Source organism: Protomyctophum bolini (assembly GCF_963924005.1).
Source record: "Protomyctophum bolini genome assembly, chromosome: 19".
NCBI classification, from domain to species: domain Eukaryota; kingdom Metazoa; phylum Chordata; class Actinopteri; order Myctophiformes; family Myctophidae; genus Protomyctophum; species Protomyctophum bolini.
The window spans coordinates 19,756,033-19,778,073 of record NC_137880.1 but is presented as its reverse complement, the minus strand read 5'-3'; the positions used below and the strand labels follow the sequence as shown (position 1 = coordinate 19,778,073).

The window sequence follows — 22,041 nt, the reverse complement described above, 5'->3', positions numbered from 1 at the left end:
CTGAATGGAGTGCCTGGTGCTGGGTGAGACATAGGAGGGGCCCGGAGAGGAGTCATCCCACAGAGCCTAGTCCTTCCACGTGCCAGAATTTGGTTCTCCCAGTCCCGGCAGAGTAATTCCTGAGCAACGGATTGTGTGGCCTTGCTCATTCCCTGAGCTCATCGAGGGTAGCTAAGTAATTTGGGATTTGATCAACCCCAGGTGGGTCGCCTGAGTGAGGGGTATGATGTTGGTAGACCTGAAACCCTGTTGACCTCAGGAAACATCACTTTTTGTTGTTGTGGACACACACACTAAAAGCTGGACATAGGAGGGGCCCCTCAAAAAACAGTGATTTTTGCCCTCCTATTCCCAGCTTTGGCTTGTGATTGGCTGATCACCCCATAGCGATGATTTGTTTGGCTGAGCAAAGTACATACAAAATAAAAGTGAGGGCAGAAAAGTGAAGACGCTAAAAGTCATTGCAAATGTGGCACAAACGCCAGGAGCTGGGAAATCGTCTGCTTCCCCAAGCCCTCCAGAGCAAACAGACTGGCGGGTGAAAATCAGAAACATGGTCTAGGTCAATATACACACCGCCCCAAGTCAAATACATACACTGTCTGATTATACTGTCAGGTTGCCTGACCTGCTCTCAAACACACATGTCCTTGTGTCCCCACACATGCACACCAAACAAACTAAATCCACATGCACTCTCCTATGCAGGCGTGCGCACACGTGTCCACACTAGCTCGTCTATAAAAGATGAATTCATTTTAGCCGAGAAATATCTTGGCTAAAATGTATTAATCTTTTGAAGATGCTCGATCCGTAGAGTTATAGGCCTATTGAAGTCTATGTAAGTCAATCAAATGAACCCCCCGCAGCCTTTCTTTGTGCTGTATGCAGGCAGTGCTTTTCCTTCATGAAACTAAGAATATAAAATATGCTGTAGGCAGTGCTTTTCCTTCATGAAACTAAGGCACCTAATCCAATGAGAACATTTCAGAAAAAGGTGCACTTGAGTTGTGTGAACAGCACATCGAAAAGTAGTTTGACATGTTGTCATCACAAGGACAACATGACATTACATTGTTATAGCCTGAAGGCCAATTCATAGTCCAGACCTACTGTTTTCATATTTTTTAGGGGCGCTAGCCCCTCCTATATACAGGTTTAATGTTTGTTTTAAAAACGCCATATATTATATCTATATTATAACTATGGCCTCAAAAGGGGGACAACAGAGAACGCTTGTTTCACCTGGCTGTTAATGATACATGTGTCATTCTTGTTTCACCTGGCTGTTAATGATACATGTGTCATTCTTGTTTCACCTGGCTGTTAATGATACATGTGTCATTCTTGTTTCACCTGGCTGTTAATGATACACGTGTCATTCTTGTTTCACCTGGCTGTTAATGATACACGTGTCATTCTTGTTTCACCTGGCTGTTAATGATACATGTGTCATTCTTGTTTTATGTCGGCTCCACTCTGATCTCAGAACCAATGTCAGCCAGGGGTCCATGACAAATGTACATGGGCATTTAATTGTAGAGCATTGTGGCTTGAGGTGGAGGGACACTGGACAGGAGAATTATGATTGGCTAGTGTAGATTACATGGGCAAGACACACCTTACATGGGATACAAATTTCATAGCCGCGAGGGACAATGGGTCTAGGCTTGATCCACAAATATGACATTAAATTAGTTCCTTGGCCTGCTGGCACCGTTTACAAGAAATACAAGGCTGATCGCCCCGGCAAGATTATCTGCAGACATTCACACAGACAGTAACACAGACAGACTGCAGTGATTTCAATATTTCTGTCCAGTGGGCATACCGGTAATAAAAAATGAGGAGGCAGCAAATTTTCGGTACAATAAAGAATGATGATGAAAACAAAGAGATTGGAAGCAAAGACTAACCTACTGTGACAGTGGATTTTTCCAATAAAAGTTAGTTGCAGTTATGGATCTGTCTGTCTCTGAAGAAGACGAAGTCCCATTAAGGGTTGAAACGTTGTGTCTTATGCTTTAATAAACTAAGTAACCTGGGAGCAGAATAGTGTGCGGACTGCCTTCCTTTTTCAATGTAAGTATCTTTTGTTCAGCACCTGTCTAATTGTTTTGAGATGTGCGTGCTTCCCTTTGGACTCTATGTCTGCCTGTCTCTGTCTTGGCTTTCTCCTATTTATGCACATAGGGAAAAGAAATTGCCATTACCAACTTCAAACGCCAAACCAAATTATCAGCACGCGCACACCCCCCCCCCCCCCACACACACACACACACACACACACACACACACACACACACACACACACACACACACACACACACACACACACACACACACACACACACACACACACACACACACACACACACACACACACACACACACACACACACACACACACACACACACACACACACACACACACACACACACACACACACACACACACACACACACACACACACACACACACACACACACACACACACACACGTCTTTGTGATGGGGCCATTTGTTCCCTTTAAGTCAAATTATAAATAATGGGTGTACTGTACAGGTATATGTGTTGTATAATGGTATAATTGTTGGTGCTCTAACAGCGAGCTCTCTCTACAGTTATATAGGGGGTCATATGTTCATCAGGTTCTATACAGTATGTTCCCCACTTACCTTAGGGTTTAGGGTTAGCCTTAGGTTTCTGGTTTAAGGACTTTATGTTTTGTACTATACAATTCTATGTATAAGTACAGAACAAAGAATGTTTGTTTTGCCATCTTTGTTGAAGAGTCAGAGCAATTATGTTTTATTTTATTTTATGCCAGTGTTAATTTTTTGTTGGCTAAGACTAGATAGTTGAAGTAGCCTAGGCAGGCCTAAAGTTCAATGGATTGTTCAAAGACTGCGCTTAAATCAGAATTTGCTACTAAAAGTAACACTAAAACTAAGTTGCTAAAATACTTTGTTTTACTAGAATGACTAAAATTACTATAGGTTAGGTTTCTGGTTAGGTTTAGATTTATTCTACGTGGGGAACAAAGAACCTTTTTTGCATGGTGGGGAATATAGAACCTGGGGAACATAGGTACGCTCCCGTTATATGCAGTATGTACTGTACCTTAATGAGTAAGAAGAGCTTGCGTCAATCAAAAGAGCATGCTTGCAATCCCATTCCCAAAGTAAACAAGCAGTAAAATATTGGTTTATTGGTTTGGTTGGATGAGATATAGAATTGAGCAGAGACAGAATGCAGAGGTTAGGGAGTGAAAAACAACAATTGAGCTGCGTTGAAGAACACATTAAGTGGTGAAGAGAAGGCAGGCATGCCGTGCAAGATTGATTGGGGCGTGCAGAACGAAAGACGGAGTAATGTTGGGCACAGAGAAGACGACGCTAATGGAAAAATCATGTGTGTGTGGAGCAGCTTCCGTATCATCCATCAGTTAAGCATGGCCTCTTTTGTGTGTGTGTGTGTGTGTGTGTGTGTGTGTGTGTGTGTGTGTGTGTGTGTGTGTGTGTGTGTGTGTGTGTGTGTGTGTGTGTGTGTGTGTGTGTACGCGTGTGTGTGTGTGTGTGTGTGTGTGTGTGTGTGTGTGCGTGCGTGCGTGCGCGCGCACGTGTATGCATGCATTCGTGTGTGGGTCCGATCGGTCTAATGGACCCAGAGCACATAGGGAGCGTGCATGACAAAAGTTCACATCCATTAATCATAACCTGCTGCTTAGCACAGAGACCTCTGCTACGTTGCTTCTCACCACCTCCCATCCTCCAGTCATAGTTACTCTACTGTACCTCTGACCACCTCCTCCAGTCATAGTTACTCTACTGTACCTCTGACCACCTCCTCCAGTCATAGTTACTCTACTGTACCTCTGACCACCTCCTCCAGTCATAGTTACTCTACTGTACCTCTGACCACCTCCTCCAGTCATAGTTACTCTACTGTACCTCTGACCACATCCTCTAGTCATAGTTACTCTACTGTACCTCTGACCACCTCCTCCAGTCATAGTTACTAGTCTACTGTACCTCTGACCACCTCCTCCAGTCATAGTTACTAGTCTACTGTACCTCTGACCACCTCCTCCAGTCATAGTTACTCTACTGTACCTCTGACCACCTCCTCCTCCAGTCATAGTTACTCTACTGTATCTCTGACCACCTCCTCCAGTCATAGTTACTAGTCTACTGTACCTCTGACCACCTCCTCCAGTCATAGTTACTCTACTGTACCTCTGACCACCTCCTCCAGTCATAGTTACTCTACTGTACCTCTGACCACCTCCTCCAGTCATAGTTACTCTACTGTACCTCTGACCACCTCCTCCAGTCATAGTTACTCTAGTCTACTGTATCTCTGACCACCTCCTCCAGTTCAAAGGGATCAATTAAGAGTTCCTGCTGAGCTCATCAGTGCCCATACCCTGGGTGGGGTTGGCAAAAGCCAAAAAGGCCTTTCTGTGTGGAGTGTGATGGAGGGGAAAGGCACTGGTTGGAATAACGTGTTTCTTCTATGCGCTACGTCCAACCGGGCACCTGTAGTGCCCAGGATTACATTAGATAATTGACACAGAGTGAAAAAATTGTTTGCAAAATTGTGGGAAAAAATTATAAGAAAATACTTAGTAATAGTCAAAACATGTGGTCTTTCTATATATATATTGTTTTTAATATATTTTTTATCCCACGATTTTGTAACCCATTTTTCACCCCTGTGTCAATCATCTAATGTGATCCTGGGCTCTACACACCCTCCGCCAACCTGGGGAGAGCAACGGACTTAACTCATGCTTCCTTCATGCTTGAGTGTCCAAGTTGCTCCTTTACACCTGACAGGTGGACGTAGCGCGTGGAAGGAACACGTTATTCCAACCAGTTCCTTTCCCCTCCATCAGGCGCCCCAGCTGGCCAGGGGGAGGCAGTTTAGAGACCAGGATTACTGCATGTTTTTGTGAGGGTATCTACCCTAGGGGACACGGGGAGAACATGCAAACTCCACAAAGAAAGGTCCTTTCGCCAACCCCGCCTTCGGGTGGGCACTGATGACGCGGAGGAAGAAACACGCCGCCAGCACCCACAGCGCCCAGAGCGGGAATCGAACCCAGGACCTTCTAGCTGTGAGGCGACAGCACTACCAACTTTGCCACCGTGCCCCCACATGTGGTCTTTTTTAAATTTTCAGAACAATGTAAATACATCAAATAAACATTGTTTATAATCGCCTATTAATATTATCCTGTAGGTCTATTTCCAACAGGTGTCACAACATTTGTTGATTGCTCATAAACCCTCTGTCAAATATATTCCACTGCAGGAGGTAGTATGTTGTAAATATAATTTTAGAAGGAGATTTTTACCCGCTCTCCTTCTTGGCCCCTGAATTGTAAGGTATCCTGAATTTCTCCAGATATCTGGCCAATCAATCTCCCTGTAAAAATGCACCACAATATTACTTGTACTGCCTGTGTCAAAAAGTTATAGAACAAGCTCTATAGAAATGTCACATATTCTTTTTTCGCAGACGAACAAGGAAGATAGATAGACCAACCCTTAATATTGTTGGTCTTTCCTTTAGAGAGAGAGAGAAAAAAAAAACAAGATGTCACTGAGAGTGAGTAGCTACATTCCCTACACAATGAAAATGCACTTGAAAACTCTGACAGCAAGAGATCAGGCAGACCCAAAGGCACAACAGAATCAGTATAGAAACGTTTCTGAAACAGTTTGTGCGATATGGACAAACAGAAATCAAACCAAGCATAAGAACACGGCACGTTGAGATGATTCATTCACCAGTTTGGTGTGTGCATCTCCACAGGTGTACATGTACTGTACAATTGCGCATGTGTATGTGTGTGCGTGCATCCCTCCGCTGCCTGTCACATTGTAGCAGTAAGTGACTAAGCATATCTATTCAGGTACAGCTGCCCGCAAATAACATGCAGGGCTCATCACAAGAGTGCAGGTTCGGTAACCTCAGCCTAATCAAGTCACGGGGAATGGGAGAGGCTAATTGGAAAGTTTTAATTATAGAGCTTTAGATGATGTGATGATAGCACTTGTCACGCTGCAAAAACTTCTCTGCTCAGCTGTTTTCACACTTCCCAGGAGTGTTTTTTAAATGTGTCTTTCATTCTATTAATTGTGGCTGACAGACAGTATGAGTGTCGAGAAGAAGAAGGTGGCTGTGTGGCAGTGGAAAGTGTCTTCTGCATGTGTGAGGGAGCCCAGTTACACTGAAATGAGTCCACGCTCGAATTATTCATGAAATTCTGACAACCACAGCGTCTAAGTAAGGGCTTTTGAATAAAGTCACTGGCTTTGTTATGCTACAGTGTCTGCAAATAAATACTGAGAGGGTTTTTGGGACAGATCCCGATCACCGATTGTTTTTCTCATGATCGGTCGATATACCGATACCGATCGTGGAAAATTTAAATATTTCCAAAATGATTATATGTCAAAACCCACGTCAAAACTGTTCCTGTGTGTGGGGAGGAAGGGGACAATATATAGGCCTGTCACAAAGATACAAAATTAATCTGATAGTATACTATATATCTGATTGACATTTATACCACTTAAATGGTGTAAAAGATCGGTTTCTCCAGATAGGGTAAATTGCCGGTCACCGATTGGAGTGAATATTGGCCGATATGGCAGACTCACCAAATTCTACCAAATGAACTCAGAAGAGAAAAATGTCACAAAATGTAGTGCTCCTTGACCTGTATAATCTTGAATGACTTGGGTATGTGTGTGTGTGTGTGTGTGTGTGTGTGTGTGTGTGTGTGTGTGTGTGTGTGTGTGTGTGTGTGTGTGTGTGTTGATAATGATAATGCAGGTATAAAAAAACCAAGATCTACAAAAAAACTGGTATTTGTTTTGTTCACTCATACTTTGATATTCGCACACTACACTGTAGTAACTACAGTATGGGTTTGTCCCTAAAGCAAACTGCTTAAGCCTTAATTAATCTCACATATATTCACGGTGTAATAGGAATTAACATATTGTTTTGTTAGCAAAACAATGACGCAGGCATTTTTAGGCTGTAATGAGAAGCACTGCAGACCGCCCCCCCTCTTATCTTTGGCAGAAATGAGAAAGGGTGCAACATCAAAGGACCTCAGTTTAATGGACCCACAAATTCACAAATTCGAATGACTATTTAAACACACACAAACACGGACCCATACACACACATACTGTAAATGTACAGACTAGAGATCCACATGCACACATACACATCCAAAGAAACACACTCATATGCAAGTGTGCACGCTCAATCAAGGAGAGGGAGAGAGACAGAGCAACTTTAAGTTGGCAGAGAATACATTTTTGCGAGGTGAATGATAAAAACATGTATGCATGTGAATACATACACCTGCTGCCATCTATTGTGCTAATTGCTAATAGTGTGACAACACCTCAGGTGTTCCCTCTCATAGTTTCTCACCAGAGACACCGTTATGCCTCATTTAGGTGATGCTGAATTTATGCTCTGCACAACAGTGTCACGCATGCATTGGGATTTAGAATGATGAGCCACTAGTGTCTCAGTTTCCACTGCAGGGAAGGATATGGCCGTCTAATAAAATATTGAGGCGCATCAAATAGTATGCATTAGGGAAAAAAGTTACATATTTTGTATTAAACAACATTAGTTAGCAATCCCAAATAAGTAACTTTAAATATGTAGAAAAAATTTACAGAAAAACTATTCCAAAGTCGCTTATATGCAGACATGGCAACAATAACTACTATGTATCTCTCACTCTGTACATTTCTATAGTTGCAACTACAATTGCTCTGATGTCACAGAGAAATTGTACTTCTCACAAGGATCTATACTTTGTTGGTGTGTGTGTGTGTGTGTGTGTGTGTGTGTGTGTACTAAACCAAACTATAAAACAGCAAAAGGAAAACTATCTGACACATTGGAAAGAAGCAACACAAAAGCAGAGAATACACCGTGGCACTAGGCAGACCTGTATCCGAGAGAAGACAGACTATGCACACAAAATGAAGTGGAAACCGAGCTACACTTCCTAACCATCCGCCCATTGTACCAAGACATCAGAGACACATACTTCCCACAGATTATAACCACACACACACAGATTTTGAAATTACTTGACATGACTAATGACAAAAAACTCCCATATCTGCTGGGCGAAGTATGACAATGTACAAACACAGCAGCAAGATTTGTGAGCTGCTGTGATAGGAGAAGGATATCAAATGGAACACAACCACCCTAAAGACTAATTATTGCGTATATTCCTGCACTATACCTGCATCGAGTGATCTTGGTACATACAGTAGAAATTGTATTGTTGTATTGTGCTTTTCTTTGGCAATGTAAACATATGTTTTCTCATGCAAATAAAGCCCATTGAATTGAATTAAATTGAGTGTGTGTGTCAAGGGGGGGCATGTGCAGGTATATTTTCTCATCTCAACTCATCAGAGTGTCATCGGTAACTCATCTGTCAACTGAAGCTCTGTGTGGTGCACTACGACAAGTCTGGTCCCCTCTGTCTCGCTCTGTCCTCGGTCTGTTTTTCCACTGGCTCTCATAGTTGTTTAGCTCCCTGTCACTGTCTCTCTCACCGTCTATCTTCTTTGTGCATGTGTTAACCTGTCTATCTCTCTCTCTGCCTCCGTCTCCCCTTCCATTTCTCTATTTGCATCTATGTCTATCTGTCTGTCTGCCATTCTGGCTCTATGGTTCTGTCTCACTTTTCCTGTTTATCAGTCTGTTCCTCTTTTGTGTCTGTCTGTTTGTTTGTCTGTCTGTCTGTCTGTCTGTCTGTAACAGCCCTACCCCTTCACTGTCTCTTCAAACAGTAAGCTGTATACGTAACTGAGAAAGGTCATTACCACTGATATAGAGTCAACAGTCTCTTAAAGTGTTAACAGACTCTCCCTCACAGGATTATGGTGGCAACACAGGCATGTAAACAACTTGTTACGAAATATACATGTGAGTGGGTATAGACGTCACTAGAGCAAGGCTATTACACCTGCCGATGTCAAGAGAATACTGAACAGTTTGGGCGTTATGAAAAGTGCATGAGGGCACATAAAGCACAGCTTCTGTTTCACACATGCAAGTGTATACTGTAGAGGATATCTCTGATTAGTAGGCGCACCCCACACACACACACACACACACACACACACACACACACACACACACACACACACACACAGTGTGGCTTTGTATCTTTTGCATCTGCCAGTGTGAACTCAGCATACAGTACGCGTTTCTGATCAGGACCCCCTAACTGTTAACACTCTGTGCGTTAAACATAACCATCTAGCCAGCTGGATGAAGCTGACAAAGGCAGTGAATATGAATTCACACATTCACACATCTACTGTGTCAGCCTCCACAGAAGTAGCATTTTCTCCCTTCAAACTCATGGATCACAGCTTATACGGATGATGGAATCAAGCAGGCCATAAATTAGCATCTCCCATCAGCCACCACACCTCACCACATCGTTGCTGAAGATGGATGATTCACTGGCCATGGTATCATGAAACGGGGTCATAAATAAATTCCGCAGCGTCTGTACGTACATATTAACAAGGTACTCCTTACGCATAGATGCAAATTTACTACAAGCTTTAGTACATTTACTGCAAGTGTGTGTTGATCATCTCAGCTTAGCTAGGCTTGTTACACTTATTACAATTATTAAAGATAATTTCAATTACTTTGCTTAATCGTCATTGTCATCGTTTCCATGTTGAAATATTTTCATATATTTTCCCAAAAATAAAAAATGAGCATATTGGCCATTTCTAATAGTATAAAATATGGCCTATTTTGGGTACATATTTATTTTGATTATTGGTACCAGTCACTGTCAGTACAGTGCAGTTTATTTAAGCATATCTGCCAAGACTGCCATGTGCAATATTTGTTTATGTAATGTAAAATCACGATCGTGACAGCCCTATGTATTGGTCGGGACATCCAACTCGCATTTTGGCCTCTCCCTCTTCATTGTCATTCTGCAGGTGTGGCTGTTGTGTGCGATGGGAGATACTCTCCCACTCCCAGACACATCCCCGCTGGATCCTCAAGCTTCACTGCACTGAGGCAGACCGCGCGCGCGTGCACACGCACACACAGTAAAATCTAACCCTGAGAGTTACAAATGGATACAAAAAAAATTGGATAGGATTTTACTGTGTATCGAGAAGATACAAAATGTTCTCTCTCTCTCTCTCTCTGTGTGTGTGTGTGTGTGTGTGTATGTGTGTGTGTGTAGACTGCAAGACTCCAACTAAAGCTATCCATTTGATTTTGTTATCATCCGCTGGGTTATTCATATACAGTTTAATTTGCCTCCCCAGACCATAGAATATCAAACTAAATGACAATACATTCCACTTTCACAGACAGCATGAATCCATTAGTCTTATTAGCATCATCTGTCCCCATCATTATCCATTATTCTGCAATAATAATTGGGCCCATATTCTCACAAGCCCCCTTTTCACGTCTGTGAAAAACAATTTCATGGATCACATTTAATCTGATTACTGAAATCTCATTAAATGACAAATGTATTGCTCCTACCTTGACCAATGTGTACCACAGAGCATATGTGTCTGTGTACATCCGTGTGTATATTTCTGTCTATGAGGGAGACAGTGTGTGTGTGTGTGTGTGTGTGTGTGTGTGTGAGAGAGGGGTCCTCTTAAAGATCAGATCACTCAACATCACTCCTGTCTGCTCTTTCAACCACATTCATTCAATTTCACTTGCCACCCTTTTCCATTCATCTTTACTTCCCTCACTCGCTCCTTAAATCTGCCCCGTCTTTGTCATTCTCTTCCCCTCTCTTTTCATCATTCTGTCCCCATCTATCGTCCCTCTCTTTTTCTGTCTCCCCCGGTCTCTCTCTCTCTCTCTTCTACTCTCCATCCATCTTTGACGTCCCCCCCAGTGTCAGCCCCCTCCCCATCACCCCCCCCCGGCGTCACTCCTCCCTTATTGTGCCCTCTCTATCGACCCCCCCCCCCCCCCCCCCATCTCTTGCCCTCACATCTTCTGCCCGCTGGTGGTTTGGGGAGTGGTAACATCAATCTGGTGCTCACTGGCACCAGGCTAGTGCGTGTTTAATGTACAAACACAGGACACCACACAAGCACACCACATGTTAGGCATGAGTTTGATTTGTCAATTTTTCATGCTAGCCTCCAATATCATTTTTCATATTTCATTTTATCGATCATCTATCCATCTGCGTCTGTGTGTGTTTGTCAGTCTATAGATTTTTTTAAGTTAATAATGAATGGTTTAGTTACAACTAAAATGTAGAATAACAATGTACAGTACTGTAAATGGTCATTGATTTATTATTCACACTGCCGAAACAACATTATGAAAGATTATTATTATTTTTAATCCCACAATTTTGTAACCCATTTTTTCACCCAGTGTCAATTATCTAATATAATCCTGGGCGCTACACTTCCTCTGCCACCCTGGGGAGGCAGCGGACTGACCTCATGCTTCCTTCTATGTCCAAGCTGCTTCTTTTTCACCTAGGGCACCTACCCTAGGGGACACGGGAGAAGATGCAAACTCCACAAATAGAAAGGCCCTTTCGCCAACCCAGCCTCGGGTATGGGCACTGATGATGTGGAGGAGAAAACACGCCCCCAGCGCCCACAGTCTCCTCAGCGGGAATCGAACCCAGGACCTTCTAGCTGTGAGGCGACAGCACTACCGACTGTCCCACCGTGCCCCCCTGTGAAAGATTATTCTGAATTTTCGTGCAGTGAAAGGAAGTGGATGAAATTGATCGCACTCTGGGCTATGGCAACAAGTAAAAACAGTAAACACATAACATAACACGAGCTTCACCAATCAGGGATTTCAAAGTCACCGGATGTTACACTCAGCATTGTGGGTAATTGGAATATTTCTCTTTGAGATCGCTAGTTATAAATGTTTTTTTAAAGATGTGCTGTGATTTTTGTTCTTTGTTGCGACCTCAAATCGCACTTAGTATAGAAACGTCACACTATAGAGTCCTGCATTCGAGCAGCATTGGGCCAAACACATGAACGAAAAATATGGCGTTAATTTTTAAACACAAATGATATTTTTTAACAGATTGGCATGCTCTCTGCCTCTACTACTCTCTCATTTTCAAGTCCCTATATCTCTAACTGTACTTCTCACCAAACAATCTCTGCCTACCTCTATCATTGTGCACCTCTGTCTCCTGCTCCCCCCCAGCCCACCCTCTCTATCTGTCTTCGGTCATTTATCACTGCAGACAGGAGCCGATGGTCCCTCCAGGCCCTTACGGTATCTTCACGGTGAGGGGCCCCACTGCATGCTGGGAGGAAATATCCACTCATGAAACACCAGGACACTCTGAGTGCCTCCATTCCCCATACAGTGCTCTCACTCTGTACAGAGATGTTGCAGGTTGTCGCTGTCGGGTGGAAACCTTGTATGTCCCAACACAGTAACTTTTGAGGAAATAGAGGAAAAATAAGTTCCAATATACTGTAGTTATTATTTAATCACAAGCTCTTGTTGATATTTTTCACTGGTTCAATATATATATATATATATATATTAAAAAAACACAGGGCAGAAGTATTTTTTCAAAAATAGCAGATATACAAGCTCACAACACGTTGTGAACAAGGAAAACATTGAAATATGGAGATACAAGGTTTCTTCCCGCCAGCAATGAGGTGTCCAATTGTTGCTCCAGACAAGGGGGAGATAAGCAGACGTTTGTGTGAGTGTCTGTCTGTCTGTCAGTCACAGCTCAAAGGTCAAAGTAACTGTGGCCCTCACATGTTCGTTAAATTCCATCATTAATTATACTTGGATAGACACGGATATAAAACAGCAACGGGTTGGGAGTCATATACTGTATAACCCATATGTACTGTAGATGGATATGCATTTGTTATCAGTCCACTGATAATATCTGACGATATGGGACTATTGTGGATATATGTATATCGGTATCCGATATCGGAATCTGCTTGTTCAAAAATATCTGTCTTGGGTCAGTGGCAAAAATCTCATACCGGTTAGCCTTTTTGGTAATCATTATGACTGCATGCAACGCAACCATCCATACAAAGTGAGATGCTGACCGAGAGCCTCCACACTACAAACCTTCTGGCAGGGATATTGCCAAAAGCACCCCCCCCCCCCCCCCCCCCCGCTGCTTATGAAATCACAGAGCAATACTCTCCGTTTCCCTCTCTGATCATCTGTTATAATGAAACACAGCGGGTGAACTGAGAGTGACTATAGGCCTATATTCACAAGTCATGGAATGTGGATCGAAGCACAATTAAGTTTTCCTCTGTGTGAGTTTTGCCTCCCGGCTCCCTCTCTCTCCTCAGCTATAGAAAATGCTCATGGAAAGGTTTTCAAAAATAGCAGCGTCCATGTCGGCACATTTAAATTTGTTTCTACAAGTATAGATAATTTCCATGAGGCAAAATACAATATTAAATGGTTTCCATTGAAACTGAGCCTGGTGACAAGAGGTTAATGAAACAGTAACTCAACCATAACCTCACTCCGCCAGATGGTGTCAGGTTAACTCAACCTAGACGAAGAGAAATGTAGCACACCAATCTTTTCACTGTCACTGTCACCGTATATAAAATCTAAAATAAATCTTTCTAGAATGATGTCTTGACAAATCTTGACAAGCAGGAATCTCGGGACAATTGTGCCTGCCCTTCAATTTTGACACGCGCCCCAGAGCCGTTAGAGGCGGTTTATGGCTCGGACCGTGAAACTAGAGAACAATGCATTCCGATGACCAATCTATCTGTTAGATTGAAAACCTTCAACATTCGAACTGTTATGGAAAAAAATAACACCCGTGTGAACTGAGTGGTGCAACTCCCCTCTCTCCCCCCCTCTCTCTCTCATTAGCAGGCAACAGTGCAGCACTATCTCTCTCTCTGTTTCTGGCACAACAGCGCCCCTACTGGTACTCAGTCATACTGGTGCTCATAGGTATACTGGTGCTCATAGGCACATAGGTTAACACAGACATACAGTACATAGTCACATAGGTGAACACGGACATTGCTGAAAAACAACAAAAAGGTAACAAATGGTCTACCTTCATCCAAAGTGCTTTTACTGTGTGTTGCATTCATCCAGAGAACTAACTTGTAACCTAACTTGTAAATGCAACAAGCTACATAATATGTTGCATCCAGGTCAGGAGTCTCCAAGACACTGGACTTCAAGTGGAAGATCTGACCAAAGAAAAAAACAGTCCCAGGCCAGATTGTCTTTTATCTCGACTACGGTCGACGTCGAAGGATGATAATGACAGCTAACCATGCACCTACCTCACTTTTAACACATTTTGGTTGTTTGGTACCAGTGTAGCCTTTAGAGATGACTGCTTTCCACTGAATGTTATTCAGCCTTGTCAAAATCTATCTATTCTTATCCAAAACCACAGAATGAGTAAGCAAATTAAGAGTCCAATGTTTTGTTCAAGGTTACACATTAGGCCAGGATAGGCCACCAACCACCACACAGCTGTTTGTGAACACGGACTATACAGATGAAAATGATCTCAATAGCTAAGTCATGGTACAAAAAACTGAAATGATGGTTAACAGTCACACACTGTCTCTGTTAAGCAAGTCAAAACAAGAAAATACCAAGTAAGCAAACATGTCCTCCACCAATGATGCAAATCCAGGAATACAATCAAGCATTTCCCAGCTTTCTTCCAGTCTCTATAGTCTTTAGTACAATCCTTTTTGTTAAGAGTGAGTGAGGCAATTCTAGCATAATCTTCGCTTACCTTACGCAGTTGAGAACATAACTAGAATGATCTCCCTTACTGTAGGTTGTAATTATGGTTTGGGATACATACCGTAGCAAAGTAACCAAAAGTATAGGTGGAATAAGACAACGTTTATGAACTGCCATGTTTGTTTGTTTCAGAGAGAGTTTGCACTTCTGAATTATCTTGTTCCTCACCACAAGCCACTATTCTAGTGAGTCAGATAATCCTCTACAATATGCATTTCTTCTAGGTTCTACTGGGTTCATGACCCCATGTGGCAGACAACAAACACACTAGGGTAAGTGATTTCCTTTGCTTAAAATAAGTGTTAAAAAGCTCTATATTGTGATAGTACTCAATATTAGTAACAGGAGTATCCATGCCTCTCCAGCTTTTTATTAAACCATAAAATGCATTTTCATAATCGGGATACCAGTTTTATCCAATCAGGATAGAGAACGCTGTCAGGATACAGATTAACCGTGTCCGTCCGTAGGACAAAAATAACTAGTTTTAACCCCAAGCTCCCAGAGCGGCTGGCCAACGTTCAAGCCGCCCCACTCTACTGGCCAAAGCTGGAACTGCAAGGCAGGCGGTTTTGCCCGTGCAACCAAAGATTTGGTGTCCAAATGTGTAAATAGACCGTTCTTCCAGGACCTTCAAACACCACTGAACAACTTCCATTGAAATGAATAGCTGGGGGCGGGGTTGTCCGGTCTCTAGATGACTGTATATATATATATAACTCTATGGTTAACCCCAATGGCTGTGACACCAGACGGTCCTCTTACCTTTCTGTAGACTATCATGTTCGGGGAGTCATCGTCTGGGTCCATGCTGCTCATGGACTTCATGGAGAGCAAGGTCCTGGTCGAGGTGGTCTGCACACTCTCCTTGGTCTCCTCGGGTTCCACGGGGCCCTCAGTGGCCCCTGGAACACTCTGCTCCTCCTCCTCCCTCTGCTCCGACTGCTCCATCTGCTGAGTAGCCTCAGCCATAGCGTTGATTTCAGTTGTTTTCTCTCCCTCTAATTATCTCTCCGACTTCCCTTGTTAGTCCCTTGTCTGTCGTCAGCCCGTCCCTGCTTCCTCTGTCTGGCGTTCCTTACACTCTTCTCCGTCTTCCCCCCCCTTCACGTCTTCTGGTCCTTTGTGGTCACTGGTCACCGGCAGCTGTAGAGAGAGAGAGGGACCAGTTAAGATACTGTAGATCAGTACATCTCAGATCTCACCATTGCCTGTATGTTAAAATGTCTCATCCGTCAACACAGCTTTTTCGGGTTGCTTTTTGTAGTTTGTCACTGGGGAAGAGAGGGACACATCAACAACAACATGTACCATATTATGCGTGTCTCTACACTCCTTCTATATACTTTTTACCCTCATTGTTCACATTAGTTTATCCAAGTCATTCAACCTTTCTGCCACCACAGTGTCAGTCCTGGCAACAATAAATAGATACCATGGCATCATACCAAACTATTGCTACATCATCATACAATACTGTAACTGAATGTTAACAACTGCTGAAAAATATATAGGCAGCGCCAGTGACATAATCAATACTACTGTAAACGACTATGACCTGTAAACATGGCTTACATGAGGCTGATGGCAAAAGACTGTTGGATAAAATAAAAAAAATGGCATGTCCCATGTTCTACTAGAGCAGCTTACATCATCACCCCAACATCACCCCAGTGTTTCAAACAAGGAGAAACAAACATGGTACAAACATCCCCCACAGCATTAAGCATGTACCCACCTGATTCAAACAGGGCAAAATAAATCACTAAAGTATTTGGTATTGCCGCGGATATGAGACCCTGCTCTGTAGTGCAAAATGCAGGCGTTATGAACATGCATAATGTAATTCTGCCCCATTACACGGTTCCTTCACAAGCCCATTTAAAAACAGAATTGTTCATTTTGTTAGAATTTGTTCAATGTTTTATAAGCAGCTGTTTTGGTTTTAAATACTGTATGCAGCTAAGAAGACACAGCAGAAGATGGGTCAAGTAATAGCTTCATCATTAAAAATAAAGGACATTTTTCTGGCATTTCTACTTTTTTGCTAGTCTACATTACGTTCAGCAGGTTTCCACCAGGCAGGGTGGCCCTACCAAGCATACCCTGTGTTAGTCGTCGGATGCAGCCGTCAGGACACAAGGAAGCTGCGTGGGAAATAGTGTTTGCACGACAGACGTTGCTGTACGACATATGTGGAGTTGCATATAGTGAACAAAAGTAGTGTAGAGAAGTGTTATAGGCCTACTGGGAGCGTGCATGCACAGTTTCACACTAAGTGGACACTGCGTTCCTGATTTGTGCCATTTCATGCAAAATGGGCCTCTCCTGTAAACATTGAAAGCAAATTATAGCCATCGAAATGGCATTTGAAAAATACTGCACATCTCTACCACCTGTTTCTCTTTCCCTGTGCCTGTCTGTTTCATCCAGTGTTCAGGCACTTAGGGGTGTGCGTTCACGTCTGACCCTCTGACACCTGTCGAAATACGCAAGTATGCCGAAGGAAGGGACGAGGCCGGGTGAGCGAACCGGAGAACACTCTGTCACCTTTAGCTACTCTGTAATCGATGTTGCTCTTCTAACACCAGCTTATTAAAGAATGAACCAAACAAGACTTTGAGCCAATTCGCTTTCCGATCAATCATTTAAAAATCTAAATAGAAACTATCACTCAACGTCCCTAACAGGCTTGATGATATGTGCCAAACTTTCCCCACATTGGAATTGTTTTTAAAGCACGTGAATTTTATCTAAATCGATTCCAGAGCATGCAATCACTAAAGGCCCTGACAACATTTTGTACCTCAGTGTATACACATTATCCTCAGACACAATTATGATCCTGTGTACTGCAGAACTGTCTTGCAATGTACAACTGTAATGTATATTTTACCCACTCAACCTGGCGTCCGTATTTTGGGCACGTATCTCTACAACCCGTTTCTCTTACTCTGTAGTAAAGTACAAATAAAAATCACACACGTGTGAAGTGAGGGGCGCTCTTATCATCGTACGTCATCATACAGTACATCATCTCATTCTGGCCAATCAGAATTTGCATCCTCACCTTCGTCTTCAATGTTTGTGTTACGTGTTGTGTTGCGTTTGTCTTTACACACTCAAAATTGTCCATTTATTGTCAATCAGGTATTTAATGTTTGTGTTAGGACAAAGTTTGTGCACACACACACACACACACACACACACACACACACAAACAAAAAAACGTAAAAAAAAATAGCAGCCAACAAACTCTTGACACATCATGATTTCAAATCGGCATGACAGAGTAGGGTGTAAGAGTGGTTAAGCTGCTGTTAAAGCCCAATTTCTACTTTGTCGTAGACTCGTATGACTTTGTGTCCCAAGCTGAAAATCTGAAAACCGATCTACCTGTACAAGCTCAGTAGTGTGTGGAGGAGTACTCCTACCTGGGGTACAAATGAAACAGACAGAATGTTGATACAGAGTGTTGATAAAAGTGATAAAAACAATAGGGGTAAAACCATGAGAAGTCAAACTACTTTCCTAATTGAATAAACTGATTACCATTCACAACACCACCACTCCACGTTCAGTGGGGAAGAGGAGCGCTTGCTTTTCTAGCGAACAGTGAACTATAGCTAACTATCTCACAGTCATTTTCAGCTATTAGTGTTGATTTTCGTCTTACAAACATTTTAATTCCCAGACAATGAATGGAGAAATTATGTCATATGTGGACGAGCAAATCGGCTAGTTTTGTCCTACACAAATATTAAATTCCCCTTGACAATGAATGGAGAATTTACGTCATGATGATGTATAAGAGCGACCCTCACTTCATACGGGTGTGATTTTTTGACCTATATACAGGTTTAATGTTTGTTTTTAGTTCAATGTTTGTTTTAAGACATTGACAATGAAGGGAAAATGTATGTTATCTTGTCCCTAACACAAACATTAAATGCCATTAACAATAAAGAGAATTTAATGTTTGTTTTGTCACCGTTTGTTTTACATCACCATTACATCACCTAATCAACATGAGTTTTATGTTATGTTAATATATTAGCGCCCCTCACTTCACATGGGTGTGATTTTAATATCTATGGGCACGTTAAAAGTCATCAACGACAATGAGTTAAAAGTCGCTCGGTCAGGCGTTTCTCTAGATACATGAGCTACAGACGCACAGACGAGACGAGATTTCGCGCATTTATAGTAGGATACACTTATCAATTATTATGGTATTCAATTGTTAGAAGAATCGCTAAGAAATTAATTGATACTAGTTGCAGGCGCAGCACTATCTCAGATGTAGCTCTAAATTGTACTCTGTTGAATTCTAAAATAATCACGATGAAAAAATGAAAAAAATCAAACGATTTAATTTAATTCTGTGACACACTCTACTGTAGGTCTACGACACTATAGTATCTATATAGTATCACTATAGTATCTATATAGTATCTCCAGTGGTTCTCAAACGTTTTCATAACTGTCAGAGTTACAGACATAGATCCCCTCAGAGAATTAACCCTGAGGGTCCCTGGAGCCTGGACCCCGCTTTGAGAACAACCATGATGTAAATATTATAACGTGCATTATAATAATAAATAGTACATAATATGTAGATTAACAGTGCAAGCGAGCAGTACAGTAAACATAGTATAGCCTATATGTACAGTATACACTCTACACTGTAGTGCATGGCTCACACCTTTGCATTGAGAAATATGTCTTGTCCCGTGCAGTGTATGAAAGAGTGAATACATAGGCTAATAATATGGATGTAGGTCTGCATAACAATTTATATGCAAATGTACAATGTTGCAGTATCACGGTTGTGCAAGAGAAGACGACACAAGTGTTGTCTTAACAACAGATATACATCACCAATGAACACTATCACAAATTTGAATATAGCTTTTCTCATTCAGGATGAGACAAATGTGTGATAATCCCTTCAGGGGCTGTGCCATCATTCTAAATAAATAGATAATGTATGGGCAAAAAGAACAGTAGGATAATGGTGGTCTCTATACTGTATTGTCAGCTAAATAACTTACTTAATTTGAAATGTGTTCATATTCAAAAATCGAATGAGGGAAAAAAAGAACATGGAACAAACATGCATGAATCTAAGTGTCAATTAATGTCAAAGCTGTCCATGCTCTTCAAATCTCTTTATGCATGACATAGCAGCATAGATCATGTATGCATTGAGTTTAGTTGTGAGTTATCTCTGGCAGTTATGCTAAATGCCTGTACAGACACTGCGCGCGCGCGCGCACACACACACACACACACACACACACACACACACACACACTTTATTGTCCCCCAATATATGCGGTCATTAACACTATTCTGGGCTGATATCCTGGCACAATCACATTATAGATAGCCTGTATGGCTAGCCTGCACTACACTACGCACGCACGCGACGCGCGCGCGCACACACACACACACACACACACACACACACACACACACTGCGCGCACACAAACAACAAACAAACACGGCACGCAAACACGGCACGCACCTGCAGTGCTACTTACATTACTACTTACATTAATAACAGACAGGAAACACACTGACTTGCGGTCAACAGTATTGTGCCGCTTTTTCTTTGCAACTTGCAAGTGTTGTTCGGCGGAAACTCCTAATTTCTAACCCACTCACGACACGCACGCACCACTTCATTAGCCAATAGCCTACCTTTGTAGCAAAGTTGACGCCTCGTCCACTGTCAGTGTTCACAGGTAGAAAGAAAGAAAGCAGAGCTGAGCAGACAGAGGAATGGCTGGACTGACGGGGGAGAGAAACAAGTGGAGTGGAACTGAACACAGCTGTATAGGACAGCCTGCTACAGGGTGCTAATGAGACGTCTCTCTCGCTCTCTCTCTCTCTCTCTCTCTCTCTCTCTCTCTCTCTCTCTCTCTCTCTCTCTCTCGCTCTGACTGGCGTGGGTGGGCTACTGGGTTTTGGCTGTGGTGGAGCGGTCAGGTGAGGGGATAACATGATGATGGTGCGCGTGCGTGACTGCTGTGCCTGTGAGCGACAGTTTGAAGCTACTGTCTGTCTGCTTCTGCAACCTTATGTGGCACGCACGGGTGCAACATTGGCACAGGGGAGGGTGATCAGTGGTCATACTGCAGGCACACTGTAATAAGTGTGTGAGAGAGGTTTTTTCTTTCAAAATGAAATATTCACAAAAGTTTAGTCAGTTAAATGAAGTCCCCTCACATCTATATATATATCATACTTCATACACATTCATTCATTCAAACCCCTAACTCTGACTGGGGAGGGAGTCTTGGAGGGTAATATTGAAAATATCTCTATAGAATTAAGAAAAGGTTTCTTATATGGACAATCAAAATCTGTTGGAAATATTACAAAATAATGATGTAGTGTCATACTTAAACTGCACAGTGACACTGTGTGTGTGTGTGTGTGTGTGTGTGTGTGTGTGTGTGTGTGTGTGTGTGTGTGTGTGTGTGTGTGAGAGAGAGAGAGAGAGAGATACATATATTGTATGTAGGCTACAGCTATTTAGAGGGTATACGAAGTATACTGTATATCCTGTCTGAAGGGGACCATTGTTAATCCCACTGTACAGTATGTGCAGTGAAAGGGGCTGATTGAAGTCAGAAGACATGAAGTTGACTGTGGTTGATTGGAGTCTGCACTCCAATCCTTTTTGGATTTTAACTGGTTGTCTCCACCAGGCCGAAGGCATGGGGAGAGAGTATGTGTTTGCACTCCGTCCGTCCGTCTGTGTGTCCGTGTGTCCGTCTGTGAACAGCTAATCTCCGGCACCGTTAACCCGGTCGATGCCAAATCTTGCACACACATTGCCTGGATGCCAACGATGAACCTCTGCCCCAACATTTCCAGAACAGCCTGTTATAGCGCCACCAGGAGGCCACAAATCCCACAAATCCTTACACACTATCTCTATAGTCATGTGTTCAAGATGGATCTGTCCGATATTTTATATTCCATCCTAATTGGCTAACATTGGGGCACAGTGGCACAGTCGGTAGTGCTGTCGCCTCACAGCTAGAAGGTCCTGGGTTCTATTCCCACTCGAGACACTGTGGACGTTGGCGGCGTGTCCTCTCCTCCGTGTCATCAGTGCTCATACCTGAGGTGGGGTTGGCGAAAGGGCCTTTCTGTGTGG

General features: G+C 42.7%; 1 protein-coding gene across 1 annotated transcript in view; it reads right to left on the bottom strand.

Moving 5' to 3' along the window:
* Positions 1–15,852, bottom strand: part of LOC308334297 (regulator of G-protein signaling 6-like) — a gene marked incomplete at its 3' end in the record, with an annotated part of 73,668 nt that extends 57,816 nt beyond the window's left edge. Inside the window, exon 1 of the mRNA XM_080790969.1 lies at positions 15,632–15,852. Coding sequence (XP_080647095.1) covers positions 15,632–15,838 — 207 coding nt within the window. The 5' untranslated portion in view covers positions 15,839–15,852. The remainder of the gene's footprint in view (positions 1–15,631) is intronic.
* Between the last annotated feature and the right edge of the window lie 6,189 nt (positions 15,853–22,041).